Source organism: Centrocercus urophasianus, unplaced genomic scaffold (genome assembly GCF_019232065.1).
Source record: "Centrocercus urophasianus isolate 14NV4802_14NV808 unplaced genomic scaffold, USGS_Curo_1.0 seq_9, whole genome shotgun sequence".
NCBI classification, from domain to species: domain Eukaryota; kingdom Metazoa; phylum Chordata; class Aves; order Galliformes; family Phasianidae; genus Centrocercus; species Centrocercus urophasianus.
Window position 1 is genome coordinate 34,014,249 of NW_024885532.1, and position 19,695 is coordinate 34,033,943.

The following is a 19,695-nucleotide window of genomic DNA, read 5'->3' on the forward strand; positions in this document are numbered from 1 at the left end:
ATTCTTAAGCAAACACTGCTTTGGACAAAAAAAAAAAAAAAAGGCATAACAGAAGTATAACAAAACAAGCATTTCTCTTACTGTCACATGAGAGGTTTTCATGGCTAAGATACCATTGCATTGCTGCTGATGGTTTAGGATGGGCATTTTAAAGAGGCTGGGGGACAGCATCACATTAAGAGCGAATGTGTTATTCGTACAAACCAGAGCTTCCCTTAACTTAACTTGTTGGGGAAGCTGGGATTTGGGATTTAGGAAGCAGGAATTTGGGTTTCTTCCCAAGCTGCAGTAGTTTATCTGCCACTATTTGAGGAGACAGGAGCTGGAAGACTAACCCTGACCAGGGTAAATACTCCTTTACCACAGAGGACTGAGCCCAGAGGAAGGTGGGCAGGGAGTGCTTATGGTCTGGTGGTGTTGAAAGAAGTTGTCAGCTGAGGGGAACAAACAGGGGCTATGGATGAATTCAAGTGATAAGTAAATGCAGATATACAATATCAAAATAACTGGACCCACTGCAGGGTTTTTTTCAGTTCATCAACAGCACATGAAGCATCCAGATACCTCTGTTGATAAGAAAGAGTGAGGACAGATCAGGAAAAAAAATCCATTTTAGCATAATCCAAAGTGCTTCTTTATCTGAGGTGGTTTTCTGCTGGTTTTGGTTGCTGTGTGGATCAAGATGCTTGTCAGTCAGTGCTATCCCACTGAATCATCCTCTTGTATCTGCATTGCTTCTTCCTATTTCCTCCCCCCCTCTGGAACAGCTGTTCACATTTTATTCTTCTTTTCTCTGGATAAGGATTTTCTTCGCAACATCCCAGGCAGCATTTTGACATCCCAGCTTTGTGATAAGTGGGTCTCTGTGATGGATCATGGAAATAACGAAGAGAAGATAAAAAGCATCCAAAGGTAGAGTTACTTATATTCTGTACTGTATAATACTTATATTCTCCTCCTGTTAAATGATATCCCGGAATGCAGAATCCCAAACATTCCACTCAAAACCTGCAATTAAAAAATCCACAAATCTAAATAAATGCTAAAATACAGAGCATTTAAACTTACATATGTATTTAAGGAAGAGCCTATATGGGGCAAATTTCTGACTGTCTTTTGTCATACATTTCTGCCTTTTGTGGATACTGACAAATAATTGAAACATACCTTCATGGGAAACATTTATAATATTTATAAACTTGCTGTCCAAGACCTGGATTTCTGCCTCATACCAAAGCCAGAGTTATCCACAGGGAAAATGGAGGGGGAAGAGAAGCAAAAATCAGTTCCTCATATTTTCCCCCACGTTCAACTCTAATGTTAGTGACTGTTTTGAAGATGGAATTGTAAATGAAACACTGGAGCTCATTGACAAGGGAAGCCTCCACACTGCAGATGATACCAAGCAGAAAGGGGGCAAAGTTTATGTTATGGGGAACAGGGCTTTGTACACCAGTGAACCTGGTGCATATTCACATACATACATAGCTATGGCAACTGGATGGCGGGTAGTGACAACTGAACTGTGAAGTGAACAGTGAACTGTCAAGCAACTAAGGTGAAATACAGAGTTATCTTCAAGGTTTTTACTTTTTCTAGTCAGTAATTTGAAGAATAACATTTGTACATGCTTTCAGGTTAATAGAGCAACTCCCCAGAGCCAATGTTGTTCTCCTACGCTACATCTTTGGAGTGCTACATGGTATAGAAATGCGATCTGAAGAGAACCAGATGAATGCATTTAATCTTGCCATCTGCATTGCGCCCAGCCTGCTCTGGCCTCCTGCTTCCTCAACTCCTGATATAGAAAGTGAATTCACAAGAAAGGTAGGAGACACCACAATGTAGCAAACACAGATAACCATATTCCTGTACAAATAGTCCATTGGTTACAAAGGTGAGAATAGGTGGTACCTCTTCAGATCGGTTCTCATCCTCTTATCAGCACCCCAGAAACATTCATAAATCCATTATTATTATCTGCCTGAGAAAAGGGGAGAGACATCATAAAGAAATACACAGTGCATTAGCAGAGGACTTCTGTCATCAAAAAGATCCCCAGTTGTCCTTAAACAGGACAGAGTAAAAATGAAAAAGATATATGCACTAAGACTACCTGTCTTGGTAGTATGTGGACCCCAGTCAAGGGTCAAAGAAATGTAGATGGGAGAGAGGACTGCAGAAGGTGTCAGGGAAGGAGATAATGGGATGAATGCCATCTACCAGCTACTCTTATGCTGAAGAAGGTGGAATTTGGTGTGATGTGGGAAACACTGGGTAAAAACAACTCTAGCAATAAGATACAACAGACAAGGCAGGGTCATGTTCAGGAGATGTCACTTTGCTCTCCCTGTCTCTCCCTCATCACCTTGGAGGCCCTGGCTCAGCACATCTGAGAGAGCACAGGGATGGCTCATGGCAAGAACTCAGGGCTGGGCTGCCAAGGGATGGTCTGTCAAGGTTTTCTGAGGTGAGCCTCTCCATTTAGACTATTTTAAACACTTCATGGATGAGTAGCTTGTTTGTGTTCCTCCTCTGTAAGATGAATTTGCCCTGAATGTAATAATGCAGGATGTGACAGGACATCTCTCCTCTGTTGCTTTGTTGCAGATTTCCAGTCTGGTGCAGTTCCTCACTGAGAATTGCTGCAAGATTTTTGGAGAGGAGATTAACTCCCTCTTTGGAGAAATCCTGATGACATGCAAGAGAGAAAGTGGCTCAGGTAATGAAGTTTTGATCCTGTTAGCTAATCCCAACCAAACAAAGATCAATCATAGTCCATGGAAGAAGGCTGTTCCGTCTTCACATGGTGTTCCCATATACTGCTGTTGTCTTTTCCTTTCCCAAAGTATTGGTGATAGTGATCCAACTTACCACAGAACTAAACCACACCACAAACAGCTTTCCCTAAGAATTCCTTGCTCCTATTCCATTCATTTGAGCCACTGTGTTGAAAAAAGGGGAAGGAGAATTGAGAGGGAGGTGGGGGGGAAGGAAAGAAAGAAGGAGGGAGGGAGACAGTGAAAAGATTTCATCTCAGATATTGAATTTGCATCCTTCACAGTGTCTTCTCAGTACATCAGAAAGTCAGTACATCAGTACATCAACAAGTTATCATACAGTTCTCACTCCATTATATTAGGGCTGAAAGCATTGTTTATTATCAAAAAAGAGAGCTCTCCAGATGTTTAATGCAACAGACAGATTTTACTTCTAGCACAGAAAAGTCATGGAAGCGGGGACTGAAAATGTCCAGCAGGGTAATTGGCTGATATGCAGCATGTTCCAGAATATCATTCTTTTTCTCACTTTACCTCTCAGATCATTGAGGCTCAGGTCCCTCCTTAAATGATTTGCAAAGCTGCATTTCTGCAAAATAGATTTTGGTACAACAGGCCTACACTGAAAGAGGTAATGGCACTTGTCCTGGCATGCCAGTCTGACTCTGGTGATATCCAAAAATCCTCATGCACGACCTCCAGTGGAATTTGATGAAATTTGACCTGTCCTCCTACCCAAAAAAAAGAACCATGAACTTGGGTCATCAGTATGCCCTTTTTGCTGAGAAGACTGATGATGATCTTGGCTTCATTAGGCAAAGTATCACCAACAGGCAAAGGGAGGTGATCTTTCCCCTCTAATCAGCATCATTGAGACCACATCTGGAGTGCTGGGTCCATTTCCGGTCCTTCCAGTACCTGAGAATCATGGGCTCAGTGCAACAGAAGGACAACAAGATGATGCAGGGTCTGGAGCATCTCTCCTGTAAGGAGAGGCTGAGAGAGCTGGGACTGCTCAGCCTGGGGAAGGGGAGGCCCAGGGGGATCCCATCAGTGTCCAAAGAAAACTGAAGGGAGGGTGCAAAGAGGACTGAGCCAGGCTCTGTTCAGTACCAAGACAAAGAGGCAGTGGACACAAACTGAAGCACAGGGGGTTCTCTTTGAGCACCAGCTGATGGAGTGATGGAGCACTGGCACAGGCTGCCCAAAGGCTGTGGGGTCTCCTCCTTGGAGATCTTCCAAAGCTGCCTGGACATGGCCCTGGGCTCCCTGCTCTGGGTGTCCCTGCTGGAGAAGGGCAGCCGGTGGACCCAGAACTCCCTACCGGCCTCAGCCATCCTGTGATGCTGTGCTGTGAGTTGTCAGATCCATGGTAGGTTAATGTGTCTGAGGAGGTTTTCCAGCAGGCATTGGGGCATAGTAACTACCCATACCTGAACTCAGTCTGCTGCAAATGTGAGATAAGTCAGCTTAGCATAGCCTGGAGCAAAAGAGATTAATGTAATTCCAATTATCATGTCTACAGAACAGGGTACGTGTGTGCAGGGCTTAGTTGAATGAAGTATGTCCTGTTTTCTTCAGTTGTATAGAAGAGAGAATGTAAGGTTAAATGATGTTTTCACTGTTCGGTAACAAAAAGAAACATTCAGTATTTTTCTGATTTAATATTCTACATATGAAGTATTGTTCAGAGCTGGATTTTTTTACTAGTGAAGTCTTCACATAAAAACAAAACAAAACAAAAACAAAAAACAATACCAAAACACAAAGAAATCGTATTTGTCCCATTACTCTGTGTTTCTTAGCTGACCTGCAACTTACCTCTAATTTCAAGGTTTTTTAGACAGTATTTTTTTCTGAAATTACTGATATTTCTGTTTTAAGAGACTTTAATAAATGGCAAATGTTCCTAAAATTAAGGGATACTTGCAAAAATAAATGCAGCTGCACGTAAGCAGGGTGGTTCGGTCACTGACATGCTACCACCTGGTTTGTCCTTGCAGATGTGGCCTCCCTCCATCTGAACGACTCTTCCTATGACAGCCTGGAAAACGAGGCGAACGATGAAGCCGACTCCTCTTCCAGTGACTGGATCAAGAACCGAGATCAGGATAACAGGAGCAGGGAGTCCGTCTTCACCCTGAGTGACGGCGATTCAGAGCAGACTGAGGTGGATGAAATCCAAAATAAAACCAAATCAAAACAGTTGACAATTTCTGTTGATGTTCACCATAAGTTTTCATCGCAAGAAAATTCAGAGAAGGAGCCTCTCTGCTCTCTCTCCAGCGCATTGGGCTTCACTTCCGCAACTACCTCAGGTGTCCTCAAAACCTTAAGGAGACACAGGCGCTCCTCAGAGCCTGCCATCGGTCTCCTCGCCCCTACTTTTGCCCACACTGGTGATGGTCACAAGAAGGCAGCGCGCAAAGCCAGCTGTGACGTTGTCCTCTCTTACGAAGATGAAGACTATCTCCATCAGCTTCGGTCATTGCAAGTGGAAGGACAAAAACTTATCAATCAGAGCTTGATCATAGGGATTAGTGTTGGTAAAAGTGACAACACAAACCAAAATGTTGAAAAGAAGGACTTGTCCCATTGCCTTCTGCCTCCAACACCAGAAGGATTAAATATTTGCTCAGGATTTAGCTCTTCTAGCCTCTCTTCTCCAGGGACATCTCCGTCTCTGTCATCAATGAGCTCCCTGGACAGTGCTTTCTCTCAATTTTCAGATCAATCTGTGTTTACCCCAACTGAAACCTCCTCCCCTTTTGATATCAGCACTTTTCAGCCAGTAAAGAAACATGAAGAGACTGCTGCTGAGCCTCCTGATGACTATTTGATTGCACCCAGTATGGTGCCCCCATCTCCACAGCCTACCGAGGCGCTGGCTGAGGGGAGCTTGCTGGAGCCCAACAGCAGGCTGGCACCTCTGAAACTTACTGAAGGAATCGACAGCTATCTGGTTAAGCCTGACATTCAGCCATTGCCTCTGAAAGTCGCAGGAAGAGACAGACTTCATGATCTGAGATCAAAGAGGAGGTCTAGGAAAGGATTGCAGCAATCCAAAGTTTGAAGAGACTGACCAAAGCTTTTTTTTTGCAGAGGAATCTTAACACTTAAAATAAACACCATAAAGAAAATGCCTTCGGTGTTAATGTGTGTTCATTTTAAGTTCAATATCCAGGCTGCTCAGATTCAATTGAGCAGTCCCTGAACTCACGGGTTTTCTTTTTCCAGGAAACCGTTAACGTTCCTATGTAAAGCTTTGCAAAAGAATGTTGTAAGAATAATCCCAATTGCTGAAAGCAAGCAAACAGAAACTCCTGAAAATCAGACAAGGTCCCAAGCTCTAAGTAAGAAAGCACCCTGCTCTCAGAGCCCCATGGGCAGCAGGGCGCCTGCTGGGACTCCTCGTGACCACTCGTGTGTTGAGCCTTGCCCATGTGAGTCTCAGTCGTGTGTGCTTTGACGTAGCGTGCAAAGTCAGTGTAGATCCCCTAACTGTGGTATTATACTACTGTTCTGAAACAGATAGGTATGACTTTCGTATGTCAAGGAATAAGTATTGTTTTCTGTGTGTTTCTGGGGTACGTTCGATAGGTGTAGTTATTTCTTTCATGCTGCAAAGGAAAGAGAAGAAATAAGCTCAGAAATATGTAAAGGTAAATGCTGAAGCTTGTAACTAACACCTCCCAACTCCGTGTGTTCAGTCATTTATTGTGCTTCGTTGGCTGTTCTGTTCATGTTTAAGTTGTGAGTTGTTTCTTAACATCGCTGTAAATGGCATTATGTATTATTGCAAGCAGAACACATGTAATTTTATTATGCAGCACCTAAAACATCGTATAATATATTAAAAGTACTGCATTATCTAAATGCTTCGAGTTTGTATAATATATCCTGATAAATTTTGCTATTATATATGTTCTGAAAAAATGTGTATTTTTGTACTTGCAAAAACTGCTGCTAATTTTATGAGTTCTGTTTTGTTGTTACAGCACTGGTACTGATGTGTATGCATTCAATGCTATATATTAAATATTATTTGTTATGTCGTCCATTCAGTTTACATTCTTTGCAATGTTTTTAGGTGGTTATTTCTACTTCTGCAAGCTATCGCCAAAGCAAAAGTCCCAGTGATGCTACTGTTGATGTTGTCCAGGAAAGGACAGCAACATTATTCCTCCTCTTTGGGTGGCATCAGTCAAAGTGCATGCTGTCATGCTGTTAACTTTTGTCAGTTTTCATACGATTCAAACAAGAATTCCTACCCTTTCGTTCTTCCTCTGGGAAAAAAAAAGTGTTTTCTGCTAATGGGACACTCCTGCCAAGGTGCAGAGATACCTTCAGGTGATAGATATTAGGGCAGAGAGAAAGGAAGGAGAGGAGCAGTTATCTCTTATTTAACATCAGCAGGATTACGAAGGCAGGAAGGAGTGACAAGGTTAAAGAAAACGCATCTGGCCATGTGTGCATGCATGCAGCGCTTCTGAAATTGCGTACGTTCGTTCATTAGCTTTCCGTTCTCAAAAGCCCTCGCCCATCCAGTTTGTACTGGCCAATCCTGGAGTTTCAGATCTTATTCTGTTCAACTACGCTCTGGTGAAGCTACTTGTGCTCCCCAATTGCTCAGCACTCCTGAAAAAATGCAAACACTGCCCAGCGCTATAAGCCGTTTCCAGCTGTTATCAGTTAGGAAGATTGCTAGCTCTGTGTCAGGCAGAATGGATGATGTCCAGCGGATTTGGGGTGGGTGTTAACAAAGTTAGAAATAACCTTACCTAAAGATACAGAATCGAAGACTTGCTGGTTGGGTCTGTAATCCTGCACGTGGTTCTATCAGTGAACAGAGAGGTGTTTGTAGACAACCTCGTAATGCAATAAAATACCGTGCACTTGCTGCTATACCAGCATGTTTACAAGCTCAAATACTTCACTACAAATTCTCTTTTTCACATTTTTCATATTTAGCTATTCTAATGAAAATGCAGGATCTGGTCTGTAATAGTCACCTTCCAAAGGTAAAAACCCTTTGTGTGTATTTTGAGACCTGTCCTCTAATAGCTCTGCATGTGCACCTCCTTCAAAACAAAACAACAAAAAAAAAGATGTTATTTTGAAATAAAACAGCTACTCCGCGTTTCTTTTCAAAATAGCAGAAAGCACACAGCCACACTGCCAAGATTACATCAAGGAGCAAATGCTGATTCATTGCAAGAATAATAAAGCTTTAGAAAAATCTCTAGTCTCTACAATATAAATGTTCTGTCCTAGAAATGGTATCTTCCAGCAAGTCATTTATCTCTGCTAGGCTGAAGTTAAAGTATATCCAAGAGTGCTTCAATGTGAAACAAATTATGTGTCTGCTTTTGAGCTGTAGCTAATGTTAGAGTGCTTTCAAATTTAAACATATGGTGAACAAGCTGGATGTAGACCCAGCACAATTTAATACACGCTTCTGTCTTGAAAGACATACACCCTGCTGCTGCACAGGGCTCATTCTGTGACAATCACTAAAATGAGCACTAATGGAGAAAATCACTGTCTGTGCTGCCCACTAAAGAAAATAAATGCTATTAAGTTCTAAAATAAATTGTACTGAGCCTTTTCACAGTGTTGGATGTGACCTTGAGGACTTCAGTATGTGATGACTCCAGGTGTGCTGCTGCTGGGGAGCCAACATCCATGTACCAGGGGCCTCTGTTGCTTTCCCCTGAGCATCCCAGGGAGCTGAGACAGGAAATAATATTTTAATAATCTGGGAAATACTAAAAGGGAAGTGACCTTCAGAGTGAAGCTGTCCTTTAGCCATGCTTCTGACCACCAGGCTTCTGCTAACACCTGTTGCTCCAACTTTTTCCTTGTTCTGGAGACGTACTTTTGCCCCGTACTTTTTGGATTTGATGGCCTACGTTTCATTTCCAGCTTTGCTCCCAGTGTGCTCTGTGACATTTGGCACTTACCTGCCTCCTCTGTTCCCTGTTTCCATTTGTCTTACAATCACAGAGCCATAATAAAATCTAGGTTGGAAAAGGTCTTCCAGATCACCAAGTCCAACCATCAGCCTGACCTACTCAGTCCCATCACTAAGCTGTGTCCCTTAGTGCCACAACCACGTCTCATAAATGCCTCCATGAATGGTGACTGCTCTGCACAGCCTATTCCAATGCTTTAGCTCTCCAAAAATGCTTTTACTCTCTCCAAGAAGAAATTCTTTCTAGTGCTCAATCCAAACCTCCCATCCCCTAGAGAAGGACAGAGCAATATGTACACAAAGATGGTTGTTCTGTTTTCTGTCCTCTGAAGCCTGATTTTCATCCCTAAAAACATAGCAGCACAAGATTATTCAGGATGGAAGGGACCTCAGGATGTCTCTGGTCCAACCTCCTGACCTCTGGTCCAAACCCTCAAGGGGTTTGCAATTCTACATCGCCCGTGTCTGAAGGAAAGATAGTCATAAACCAGCTTCACTGCTATTCATCAGGACTGGGGGAATTTAGCAAAAGTTCACTGGCTTGGACACCTAAATCAAGCTTTTTTGGAACAGACAGTCCTGCTGATTCTTAGAATCTAAAACGTTTTTACGAAACCAGCAAAAGCTGTGTCTTACACCCAGCCTTCAGGTTGTCTTTATATCAGGATTGTATGCCTAAGACATACATTTTGCTTCAGCATGTAACACGCGCATCCAGGACTCTGCACAGCACAGTACAGTAGGGAGATGACCTCAGTGACACTACTGAGTGGCCTGATGTGCTCACGAGGCCAGAGGAATCCCCTGGAGGAGGATCTAACTGGAGCACACTTGGGCCTTTCCCATGACGTCTGCTGGCTGACAGAGACCTGAGTGAGTGCTCAGGGATCCCAGACAACTTCCTCTCCTTCACAAAAGGCTTCCCTTGCTCCCTGAGCTGACAACATCTCTGTATGGAGGCCACTGTGGGGATAAACTTCTTGACCCACCAGTGTCCACAAGGGAATGCAGTTGGTTAAAGGTGCTGAATATTTCTGTTAGGATGCGGCTGTCACACAGAGCCTAAAGGTTCTGGGCAGCACTTGTGCTTTATAAATATGTACAATTCACTTCATAGTGTTTTTTTCTTAACAGTAGGTTTGCTCCAGGCCTTATTTTGTCTGGATTTCTTAATGGCTTCTCTAGAAATGTCAGCAGTTCCTCGAGGACAAGCAGTCTGGTAGCTACTGCCAGCCACATTAAGTTGAATATTTCAGAATTTGGCCATTTGGTGACCCTATTGTAAGAGAGGTGTTTTCAATGCAGAAATTATTTCTTTGCACTTGATTCTCTTGTCACAAACTATTTCCGTCAAACTGCTGCAAATATGCTCTGTAAGGCAGCTGTAATTCTGATGTTACAGGGGAAGGAAGGCTCAACTCCTCATGCTTTTCCTCCTCCTTTGCTAAGGCAAGTGACTAACTGAAAATATTGCACTTGGACAAACCGACTTCACTGAAATACCCTTGAAGGCACTGACATGAGCTGTTCCTGTTGCAGAGCTGAGCGAGGCAGCTTGGCATGGCAGGAGGATAAAGGAAGGTAGTGGTTGGGTGCTTTGCTGGCACAGCTGCTATTAAAATGAATGTCTGACACCACTGTCCTGAAAACTAGAGTTTTTGACTCTGAGAGTTCTAAGGTGAGCAGGCAGCCAAGGACGTCCAGGCCTCAGTGTCCTTTTCCAGCAGAAATGGGTCTCTGTGGATCAGAGCAGTGAAGGATGCACTTCATTGCTCATGCCCATCTGAGTACTTCTGTGGCACAGCTGTCTCCCTACTAAATATTTGCATAAATGTGCAGAGGGAAAACCAGGTCTGTAAATTTTTCTCTAATTATTTCTAAGATCTATGCAAACTCTGATGAATTTTCATTGCCCACAAGAAATGGTTCCAAGGGTGAGCATCCAAATGATGTTGTACTTCTCTGTAGAACCACCGAATCATTAAGGCTGGAAAAGGCCTCTAGGATTATCCGTCCAGCCATCATCCCGTCCCTGACCACATCCCTCAGTGACACATCTCCACGTTCCTTGGACACCTCGAAGAAAATGACTGCAGCACCTCCCTGAGCAGCCTGTGCCACTGCCTCACATCTCTTACTGAGTATAAATTTTTCCTAATATCCAACCTGAACCTCCCTGGTGCAACTTAAGGCCATTCCCTCTCGTCTTATCATAGTTACGTGCAAGAAGAGGTTGATCCCAACCTCACCACAACCTTCTTTCAGACAGAGAGCAGTAAGATCTTCCCTGAGCCTCCTCTTCTCCAGACTGAACAATCCCAGCTCCCTCAGCTGCTCCCCGTAAGCCTTGTGCTCCAGACCCCTCACAGTTTCATTGCATTAAGGATCTGCAAAGTGAACCTCAGCAGCATGCCTGGCCTTGGGATTGGCTTAAAGTATAAATAGTCCCAGGGAAGTGCAATAATGTCATCTATGTGCTTAAATTCCTCACTTGGCAAAAGCCCATGTGCCTATTTTCTAAATAAATTAGAAACCATACCAGATGTTCCTGCGTTCCTGGAAAAATTGCTCCCTATCAAGTTTCTGTTCTCAATTTTAATTTCTATTGCAGAGATCTATCTGTTTTACAAAATAGACTTAGCAAATATTTTTTCATTGTGGTAAGTACTAAGAAAAAGCACTCAGTACTTGTGTGTTCTGTCTAGATTTTAAAAATGAAGAATTTGTCCAACAAACCATTTGGCAAAGCCAAAGTGTGAATTTTTTGCATTTTTTTTACCTTGGGATATGAGTTTCCAGTATGCTTGTCTGATGTGTGTAAACTCGGCAGCACAATAATTAGTTTATCACACAGAGACTGGAGGCTCCAACTTTTGCCAAGAATGTTTACTATGTAAATTCTTCACTTTTCTCACCTTCAAACGGGATGTCAAAGCCACAGGTCTGTGAACAAAACCCCTCTCCATCACATGGGTGGGAGATCCACACAACGTGGGGGCACAACAGGTGCCCTTGTGAAGCGAGTTGTTAGCTGGGCCCGACTTCCCAAAATATTTATAGCGTTCATACAGCCCACGTATGAATGTGCTCAGCGTTCTACTTGGACTTTGTAGGCTTGCATACAGAACTGAACACTCCCAAATCTGGTTTTCTTCCATGGCCATCCCAGAATAAGGCCCTGAAACGTAACAGAGCCAAAAGAGAGGGGTTTATTGCAACAATTCTGTGCCACGCATTGAGCCAGGAGATGGGCAGCCTGCAGCAGGGCTGGAAGGTGCCCTGCGCAGGACTGGGCCTTGCCTGCCAACAGAGATGCTCCCTGCGATTTCACATCATACGTGGGCATATTACAGGGTGCTCAGGGCAGGTTTAGGACACTCATTCTCAGGATGATGAAACTTGATTCTAACCATTTTTTGAGCATCATGTCCTCAGCTCATGCCATCTCCCAAGCATCATGTCCCCACGATGGCAGTGAAGCCAGGATCCCAGTCAATGCATCTGACTGCTGTCCTCACAAAATGCTTGAGGGACATTGGTCTGAGCATCCAACCAACCCAAGGTAATGCATCAAGCTGGAGGCAGAAACCTGGATTGCTGTTATATTTTCCTCCCAACAAATGTGTACAAAATAGGTCAGCCCAAATATTACAAGCTCAGCCTGTTCCCTTGCTGATGCCTGATTTCAGCTTTTTCTTTTAGATAGGTGTTATTGATTACAAGGAGCTGACAGAAACACACATCTAAGATTTCTTTTTCTGTCAGCTCACATACTTCCAAAGGAAAAATACACTTCGAATGCTTTTTTTTTTAAAGAAAAACAAGACCTTCTTACAAAGGTGACCTTATTCGTTAGAAGAAACAAACAAACGAAACAACAACAAAAAAGCAGCAAACAGAAGTGTTGTGTGAGAAGCCTGGAAAAATCCCAACTTTCATTCATTTTCCATGAAACTTAAACCAGAGACGCAGTAATGTGTTGCCATGTGCCCTGTGTTCAGGCTGCTGGAGAAGGAACTTCCATATTGAGTTCAGCTCTGGAAGACCCCATGGGAGGTGTTCTTGAGAGGCTGCCCAGTGCCGCTCAACCTGGGTGCTTCACAGCCAGACACATTACAAATCGTAATGGAATCAAAGCTTTCAACCAAATACCTCAGAGTGACAACTCCTTCCAGTGGTGGGATCCAGGAGCACGAGGACAGGGAAACCCACACACCCACCCGGTGCTGGGACTGGCCATGGAGGAAGAGCCACCCTGCAGACTTAGGGCTGGAGATGGCACCTGCTCTGCCTCCCTCCTTTCTGCCCTTCAAAAGTCTTCTATGAGCTGAAGCTCTGTAGGAGAGGTTTATATTTGTCCAGATGCAGATTGGATGAGTAACATGGTAAGCATTTGGTAAATAACATGGGACCTCACGCCAAAACCAGCCCAAGAGGGTGCCATCTGCATCTCTTCTTTGTAGGCTTACTGTGAGTCTTACCTGGAGCACATGTGAAATCACAGAATCATACAATGCCCTGAGTCAGAAGGCCTCATAAAGATCAGTCCAACTCCTGGCTCCACACAGCACCACACACTCTGATCCCCAGTGTGCACAAGGCTGGGTATACCTACGTGTGTGTTCCATGTATGCACAGATGAGGAGCACGTTCAGCATCGCTTTTTGCCATTTCCCCCTCAGCAGGACACAGAGGCCGTTACCCTCCTCCTGCCACCCCCAGCACAAGCACACGTGCTCACAACTAACAAAAGCCCCGTGTTGTGTGTTGGCTGCACAAACTGCTGAAGGGATGCTGCTGTATGCAGGAAAGAGCAGCAGAGGAAGCCGATGGAGTTGGCCAACAGGAAAAAAAAGGCTGCATTCTTCAGATCATTTGCTTGCCATGAATAATTCAGTGCGCCTCTGCTGTGAAGCTGAATTAAATACAGAGCACTGTCACAATGAGATGTCCAAACAGAGGGCACTATTCACTCCTAGCACAAGGAAATATTATTTACTATCATTAATTATCCTCCACACGAAGCCACAGCCAATTCTGTACGTTGTGAGAAAGAGTAATAGGAGAATGAGAGCACAGAACTACCATCCCTTCCCTCGGGTTTCCTTTCTCTCAGCAGATATGGGCTGGAATGGCAAGGAGGAGATGTGCCACTGCCCCACAGCCTCACTGCCACAGCTCACAGATCCCCAGCACAAGAAGAGGTCAATAGTATAGAGGGGTTCCCTGAGCAGCCCTGAGGATTTGAGTTGCTCTGGGTAAAGCTGAAAGAGGCAGAGACGCATTTGCCTTTGGGAAATGGGCTAACAGCTTGGATGCCCCATCTACCTTCCACATTTCCTAGCATTTAATGAGTCTGCATGCTGATTAGCTCTCTGAAGTATCTGATCTGAAATGCCAAGCTTTAGCAAAACCAGAAATGCAGATGCTTGGCAGTATTGGCAATTGTTACTATTGCTGCAGTAGAGACTGAGGAGCAGCTCTTTGCAAGCAAAACGGGAGGCATGGGGCTGCTGTTCGGTGGTTGCACAGCTTGTCTGCACACCACGCTCTCTGCAGGTGATATATGGGTTGCAAACAAAAGTGGTTGAAGATTTGTGAAGATTTGTTAACTTTAACATATTTTAAAGTTAAATTGAAACACTTTACAAGTGCACATTTATTTTACTTCATCATTTCAGTTTAAAAAACACTGAAGGCCCTCTTCCCCCTAATCACAAAAGTTCACATTTTCTTCTGATGCTTTGGAAGAAAAAAAAAGTGAAATGGAATTCTATGTCAAATCTTACAACAGTTTTATTGCATACTTAAAAAACAAAAAAAAAAAATCAAACATGAAATATTTGAACGTTGAATTAAATGTCCCATTTGATTCCACATGATTTTCTTCAACTTTTCTGCTCGCTGAGTAATTTCCAAGGCTTTGCAACAGAGCCATCAGCTGTTACCCAGTGCCACATGAACCAGCCTGCCCTCAACTGGGAGATGTACCTCTGGCAAAGGGCAGGACACAGGGATATTGGGTGCTATGTGTCACTGCAGAGACAGCTGCCCAGGAAGGAAAGAGGTCTATCTCCCTGCCTGGAGCCCAGGACTTCCAGTACTTGACGGGGGCTTACAAGCAGGAGGGGGGCTGCCTTTTTACACAGGGAGATAGTGACAGAATAAGGAAGAATGGCTTTATGTTAAATAAGGTGAGGTTTAGGTTAGATGTTGGGAGCAAATTCTTTACTCAGAAGGCAGTGAAGCGGTGGCACAGCTACCCAGATTGCTGTGGGTGCCCCATCCCTGGAGGTGCTCAGTGCCAGGAGTAACCAGCACATGTGTGCATTTAGGTCCTCCCACTTTTTCTGCAGCCTGTTGTCTCCCAGCAGGCTCCTATCCACAGCAAGGTTCTGAGCACCAGGTCCCGTGTTGAGCAGCATGCTGGATATGGGCACAGGGCACGTGTTCCAGAAGATCCCCATCCAGGCTTGCCCAGAGAGGTGGTGGATGCCCCTTCCCTGGAGACACTCAAGGTCAGTCTGGGTGAGGCTCTGAACACCTGGTGGAGCTGTGGTGCCCCAGTTCATGGCAGGGGAGTTGGACTACGCGGCCCTTAGGGGTCTCTTCCAACTCAAATGATTCTGTGATTCTATGATTCTATGATTATGCTCCAATGGGGAAGGGAAGCAGTGATGGGGTGCAGCCGTGCCAGCAGGCAGCCAGCAGAGGGGATGTGCTGCTTATTCATTGCCTGCCAGCCTTTGCAATTGCCTTAGGTCTTCTTCTAAGAGAAGATAATTCCAGGGAGAGCTTCAAACAATTCTACAATGTGTATTTGACTAATCACATCAATCCAATTTATTGGTATTTCTCACATCCTTTCATTTTATCATTCCTTCTCGCACTGGCTTTGGGTAGAGGATTAACCAGGCAAATCTCTGGCTTTATCCCTCCCTGCTGTAGGCTAACGTGCAAGCTGCAGTGCAGTGCTTTCAGTCCATCTCCTCATTAAGCCAAGAGCACGTTTTCCTCTCTCAGGGTGGCTGCAGGGCTCTCTGCGTCCAAAATTGCTCCTGTGATCATTAACATCTGAGGATGCCACTCAGCAGTGCAGAGAGCACGGTGGGATGGTGATTCTCCCCCAGCCCCAACAGCAACCCACCAGTTTTGGTTTAATCCCTTTCAGTTTGAACTCAGATTGAAGGCCATCTGGTCATTGTCACCTCAGATTTTCTTCTTATCCACGCTGCAACATTTTACTGCGAATCTTACCACAGGAAGTGCTGCAAAGCAAGGCTCTGCAATACACAACAGCCCCAGGGATACAATGCAGAGAAAGGACGCTTGTGACCACCCAGGGACCTGCAGAGGTAGCAGCAAATGCAGTAAAGCTGGGGTGAGAGAGGAGCACCCAAAGTGGGGTGCTGCAAGAGCTTGCCCACTCCCGACTTCAGACACAAGAAGATTGAGATTCAGGCAGGGAGACATCAGCTGAACTGGTGCTATCACAGGGAATGGAAGGAGGCAGATGGGTAACAGATTCTCTAGGATTTAGGTGGAATTCTGGTGTCCTTAGCTGGAATTTAGATAAAATCCTGCTTCGAGTTGGATTTAGGACTGGCTCCAGCCATGGTTACCTCTGTTTCATCTTTGAAGTGCATTGAAGAGCAGCCAGAATCGCTCCAGAAGTGGCCCATGGACAACAGTGCAAAGCAGGAGAATTTTGGTGCATTGCACATCCCGGACGCTGCCCAAGGGCTCCTTGCCAGCAGCAGGCTGCACCCACCCCTTGGCAGCAGCAGCCACAACCGACCACGTAAGCACTGCTTTGAACTACTGAGGTGGCCACTGCATGTGTAGGTGCCCTGCAAGCCCTCAGGCTGCCCAGGGGTGACCTTCTCCTCATTTCATGGGGAAAAGAGCAAAGAGTGGGTGGGTTGGTGGAGTTTATCAGGTAGAAACCTGGCTCAGGAGGAAGAATCACGTCTCCTCATGTTCAGCTTTTCTGGCCCTGTTCAGGATCTCCCTCATCTCTCTGAACTCCTGAGACAGGGAACAAGCTATGATTTTAAGAGTAATTGCCTTCAGGAGCCATTAATTCCGTTTTCGTCTTTCACTGTAACAAAGCTTCCCAATAATGTCATTATTACTGATAGGGAATATCCGCTAAATACACTTAAATAACACAATTAATGCATTACCCTTTTTATCCCACATGCTGTTTGATGTTTGCCCTGGAAAGTGAATGTCACATTTCCATTCTCAAATCTATCATATTTATAGAGGATATTTTTCAAAGAGACTATGGGTAAATTTGGGTGGGTCTTCATATTTCATTCAATGGACAGTGATTAAGCAGAGGGGAAACACATTGCCCATAGAGGTGGCAGATGCCCCATCCCTGGAAACACTCCAGGTCAGGCTTGATGGGGCTCTGAGCAACCTGATGGAGCTGTAGGTGTCCCTGTTCTTGGTGGGGCTGGGGACTAGATGGCCTTTAAGGGTCCCTTCCAACTCAAACAATTCAATGGTTCTATGATTCTATGACATACTATTGCATCTGTTGCATAGGTACTGCTAAAACTGGAACTTACTAAATTTTTTGAGCACAGACATTCATCAAATGTGAGACATAAAGTCACCATAAGGCACAGGTAGGAACAGCAAGCCCAAGGCAGCAGATAAACATGTTGTGAAGTACCAGGCTGGTCCTTAAAAATGTAAGAGAAGAAAAATACACTAACACCAGAGAACTAGAGATGACAAGGAAATAAATGAACCACAAAGACTCCCTAGATTAGTTCTAATCCTGCATTGTCATTGTGGACACTGCCAAATGGAAAATGTTGGAGAGATAAATGCATCGTACCTTTGCATGGGTTCTTAATGCCAAAGGCTGTCAGTGTGCCCTCCCACCACTCCTGAGCTGCAGCATCCCTCCATGGGCAGCATAGGCAGCAGGGGTTACACAGCCCTGTAAGCAGAGGAGCACAGTACTGGTCTCTTTATATGTAGACCACTAAAACAAGCCAGGATTCTGAACTGGAGAGATTAAGAGTCAATCTCTCCACTGCTGCAATCAGATGTGGCCACAGCCATGGGCTTTGCACCATCTGGGGCTCAGCAGAGAAAATCCTTGTGATCTTGGAGCTGCTCTATGGAGGTGAGAAGATTTGTCTTCATCAAAGAAAAAAAACTTTAGATACAGAGCCAGAGGTAATTAAAAATTTCTCTAATCCTCCCACTCTGATTTCATTAATTTGATATGATAAAATGATTGTATCTGAGTATTTATGTACCTCATGCAGGGGGGGGGAAGAAATAGCTTCCCACCTAAGATCATAAGATTCCTTCTCTTTCTGAGAACACCTTGAAGAAAGTTGGATAATTACAAAATAGCTGAAAGATCAGACCTTGAAATAACTTTCCTTGGAACTACCAGTTTTATCTACAGCCTCTCTAGCCTTTCAGGCACTCCCACTCACCCTCAAAAGCTAAATACCTCATGTCCAACAGACACCAAATGGAGACAGATCTTGCCAGGGCAACTACAAACTTAGCCAATACAGAGCCAGCTGCAACTTCATGATTGAAAGACCAAAAGCCATGGGTGACTGTCATGCTCAACCAAAAAAATTTTCATGGAAAAAGGTGTACTGCGTCCAGATGTGGAGTGCTCAGTACAGGAGAGACGTGGACCTGTTGGAGTGCACCCAGAGAAAGGCCAGAGAAATGGGCAAGGGATGGAACACCTCTCCTATCAGGACAGGCTGAGAGCTGGGGCTGTTCAGCCTGGAGAGGAGAAGGTTCCAAGGTCACCTCAGAGCAGTCTTTCAATATCTAAAGGGGCTGTAAGAAGGAAGGGAACAAACTCTTTAGTAAGGTCTGTTATGACAGACCAAGGGGAAATGGGTTCAAACTAAAAGAGGGGACATTTTGATTGGAAATAAGGAAGACTTTTTTATAGTAAGTGTGGTGAGGCACTGGCACAGGTTGCCTGGAGAGGTAGTGGATGCCCCATCCTTGGAGACACTCAAGGTCAGGCTGGATGGGGCTCTGAGCATCTGATGGAGCCGTAGGTGTCCCTGCTCATGGCTGGGAGGTGGACTAGGTGGCCTCTAAGGGCCCCTTCCAGCTCAAACGATTCTATGGTTCTATGATTCTGTGATTTGTATCTTCTCCATAGTCTGAGATTTCAACTACTTTTACTCCCTCAACCACTTCAAATGAATAACACTGTTAGTTTGGAGTAAAGCCATTGCTCTGAACAGGTTTTAGAGAGGGAAGGGCTGGTTCACTGTAATAAACATGGCCATATTTCCAACTAGGTGGTCTGCTAACAATTATTATTTCTTCCTCTCAGCCTTGATCTCTGAGAAGCTTTTTTAGATATTTTTTTTCTTTCTGCAGGACACAAGTCTTGCCTTCCACAGCAACATGTCACCGTGGTGGCCACACAGCTCACGTCATGCTTGGAAACACTGGCTTCCATTCACCTCACCTCATTGCTCTACATTAAGAGCAATCCTTGAATCACCCCTTCAAGTAAATTCCTGGTTGCAGAAACAGTATTAAAAAATAAACAAGCAACAACAACAAACAAAACAAAATAAAGCAAAAAAAGAAAAAAAAAAAACAAAAACCACAAAAAAACACAAAAACCCAGCTGGGGACAAAATCACTGACGTGGGGCAAATTTTAGATTTATTGTCACGTTCTTTCCTTATGAGCAAATGCTGTTGAGAAGCAGCAATCTGACACATATTGAGGTGGACCTTTTCTGTACAAATTTCCTCAGTGCCAACTGATTTTTGCTTATAGATATCAGATGCACAGTTCTTTCCTTTGCACTAATTCTGTCTGCTTTCATTTCACCAAAACAGCCTCCAAGTTATTCAGAGACTCATTTGGCTTGATCATAGGGAGAGGAGAGGAGAGGAGAGGAGAGGAGAGGAG

At 44.4% G+C, this 19,695-nt stretch overlaps 1 protein-coding gene across 2 annotated transcripts in view; it reads left to right on the forward strand.

The window, feature by feature from the left end:
- ARHGAP20 (Rho GTPase activating protein 20) overlaps positions 1 to 6,840 on the forward strand; it is a 61,586-nt gene extending 54,746 nt beyond the window's left edge. For both annotated transcript variants that reach the window (XM_042839237.1, XM_042839236.1), the window contains 4 exons: positions 803 to 912; positions 1,638 to 1,827; positions 2,611 to 2,722; positions 4,784 to 6,840. In XM_042839237.1, the coding sequence (XP_042695171.1) occupies positions 803 to 912; positions 1,638 to 1,827; positions 2,611 to 2,722; positions 4,784 to 5,853 (1,482 nt within the window). In that variant the 3' untranslated portion in view covers positions 5,854 to 6,840. The remainder of the gene's footprint in view (positions 1 to 802; positions 913 to 1,637; positions 1,828 to 2,610; positions 2,723 to 4,783) is intronic.
- Positions 6,841 to 19,695: the final 12,855 nt, after the last annotated feature.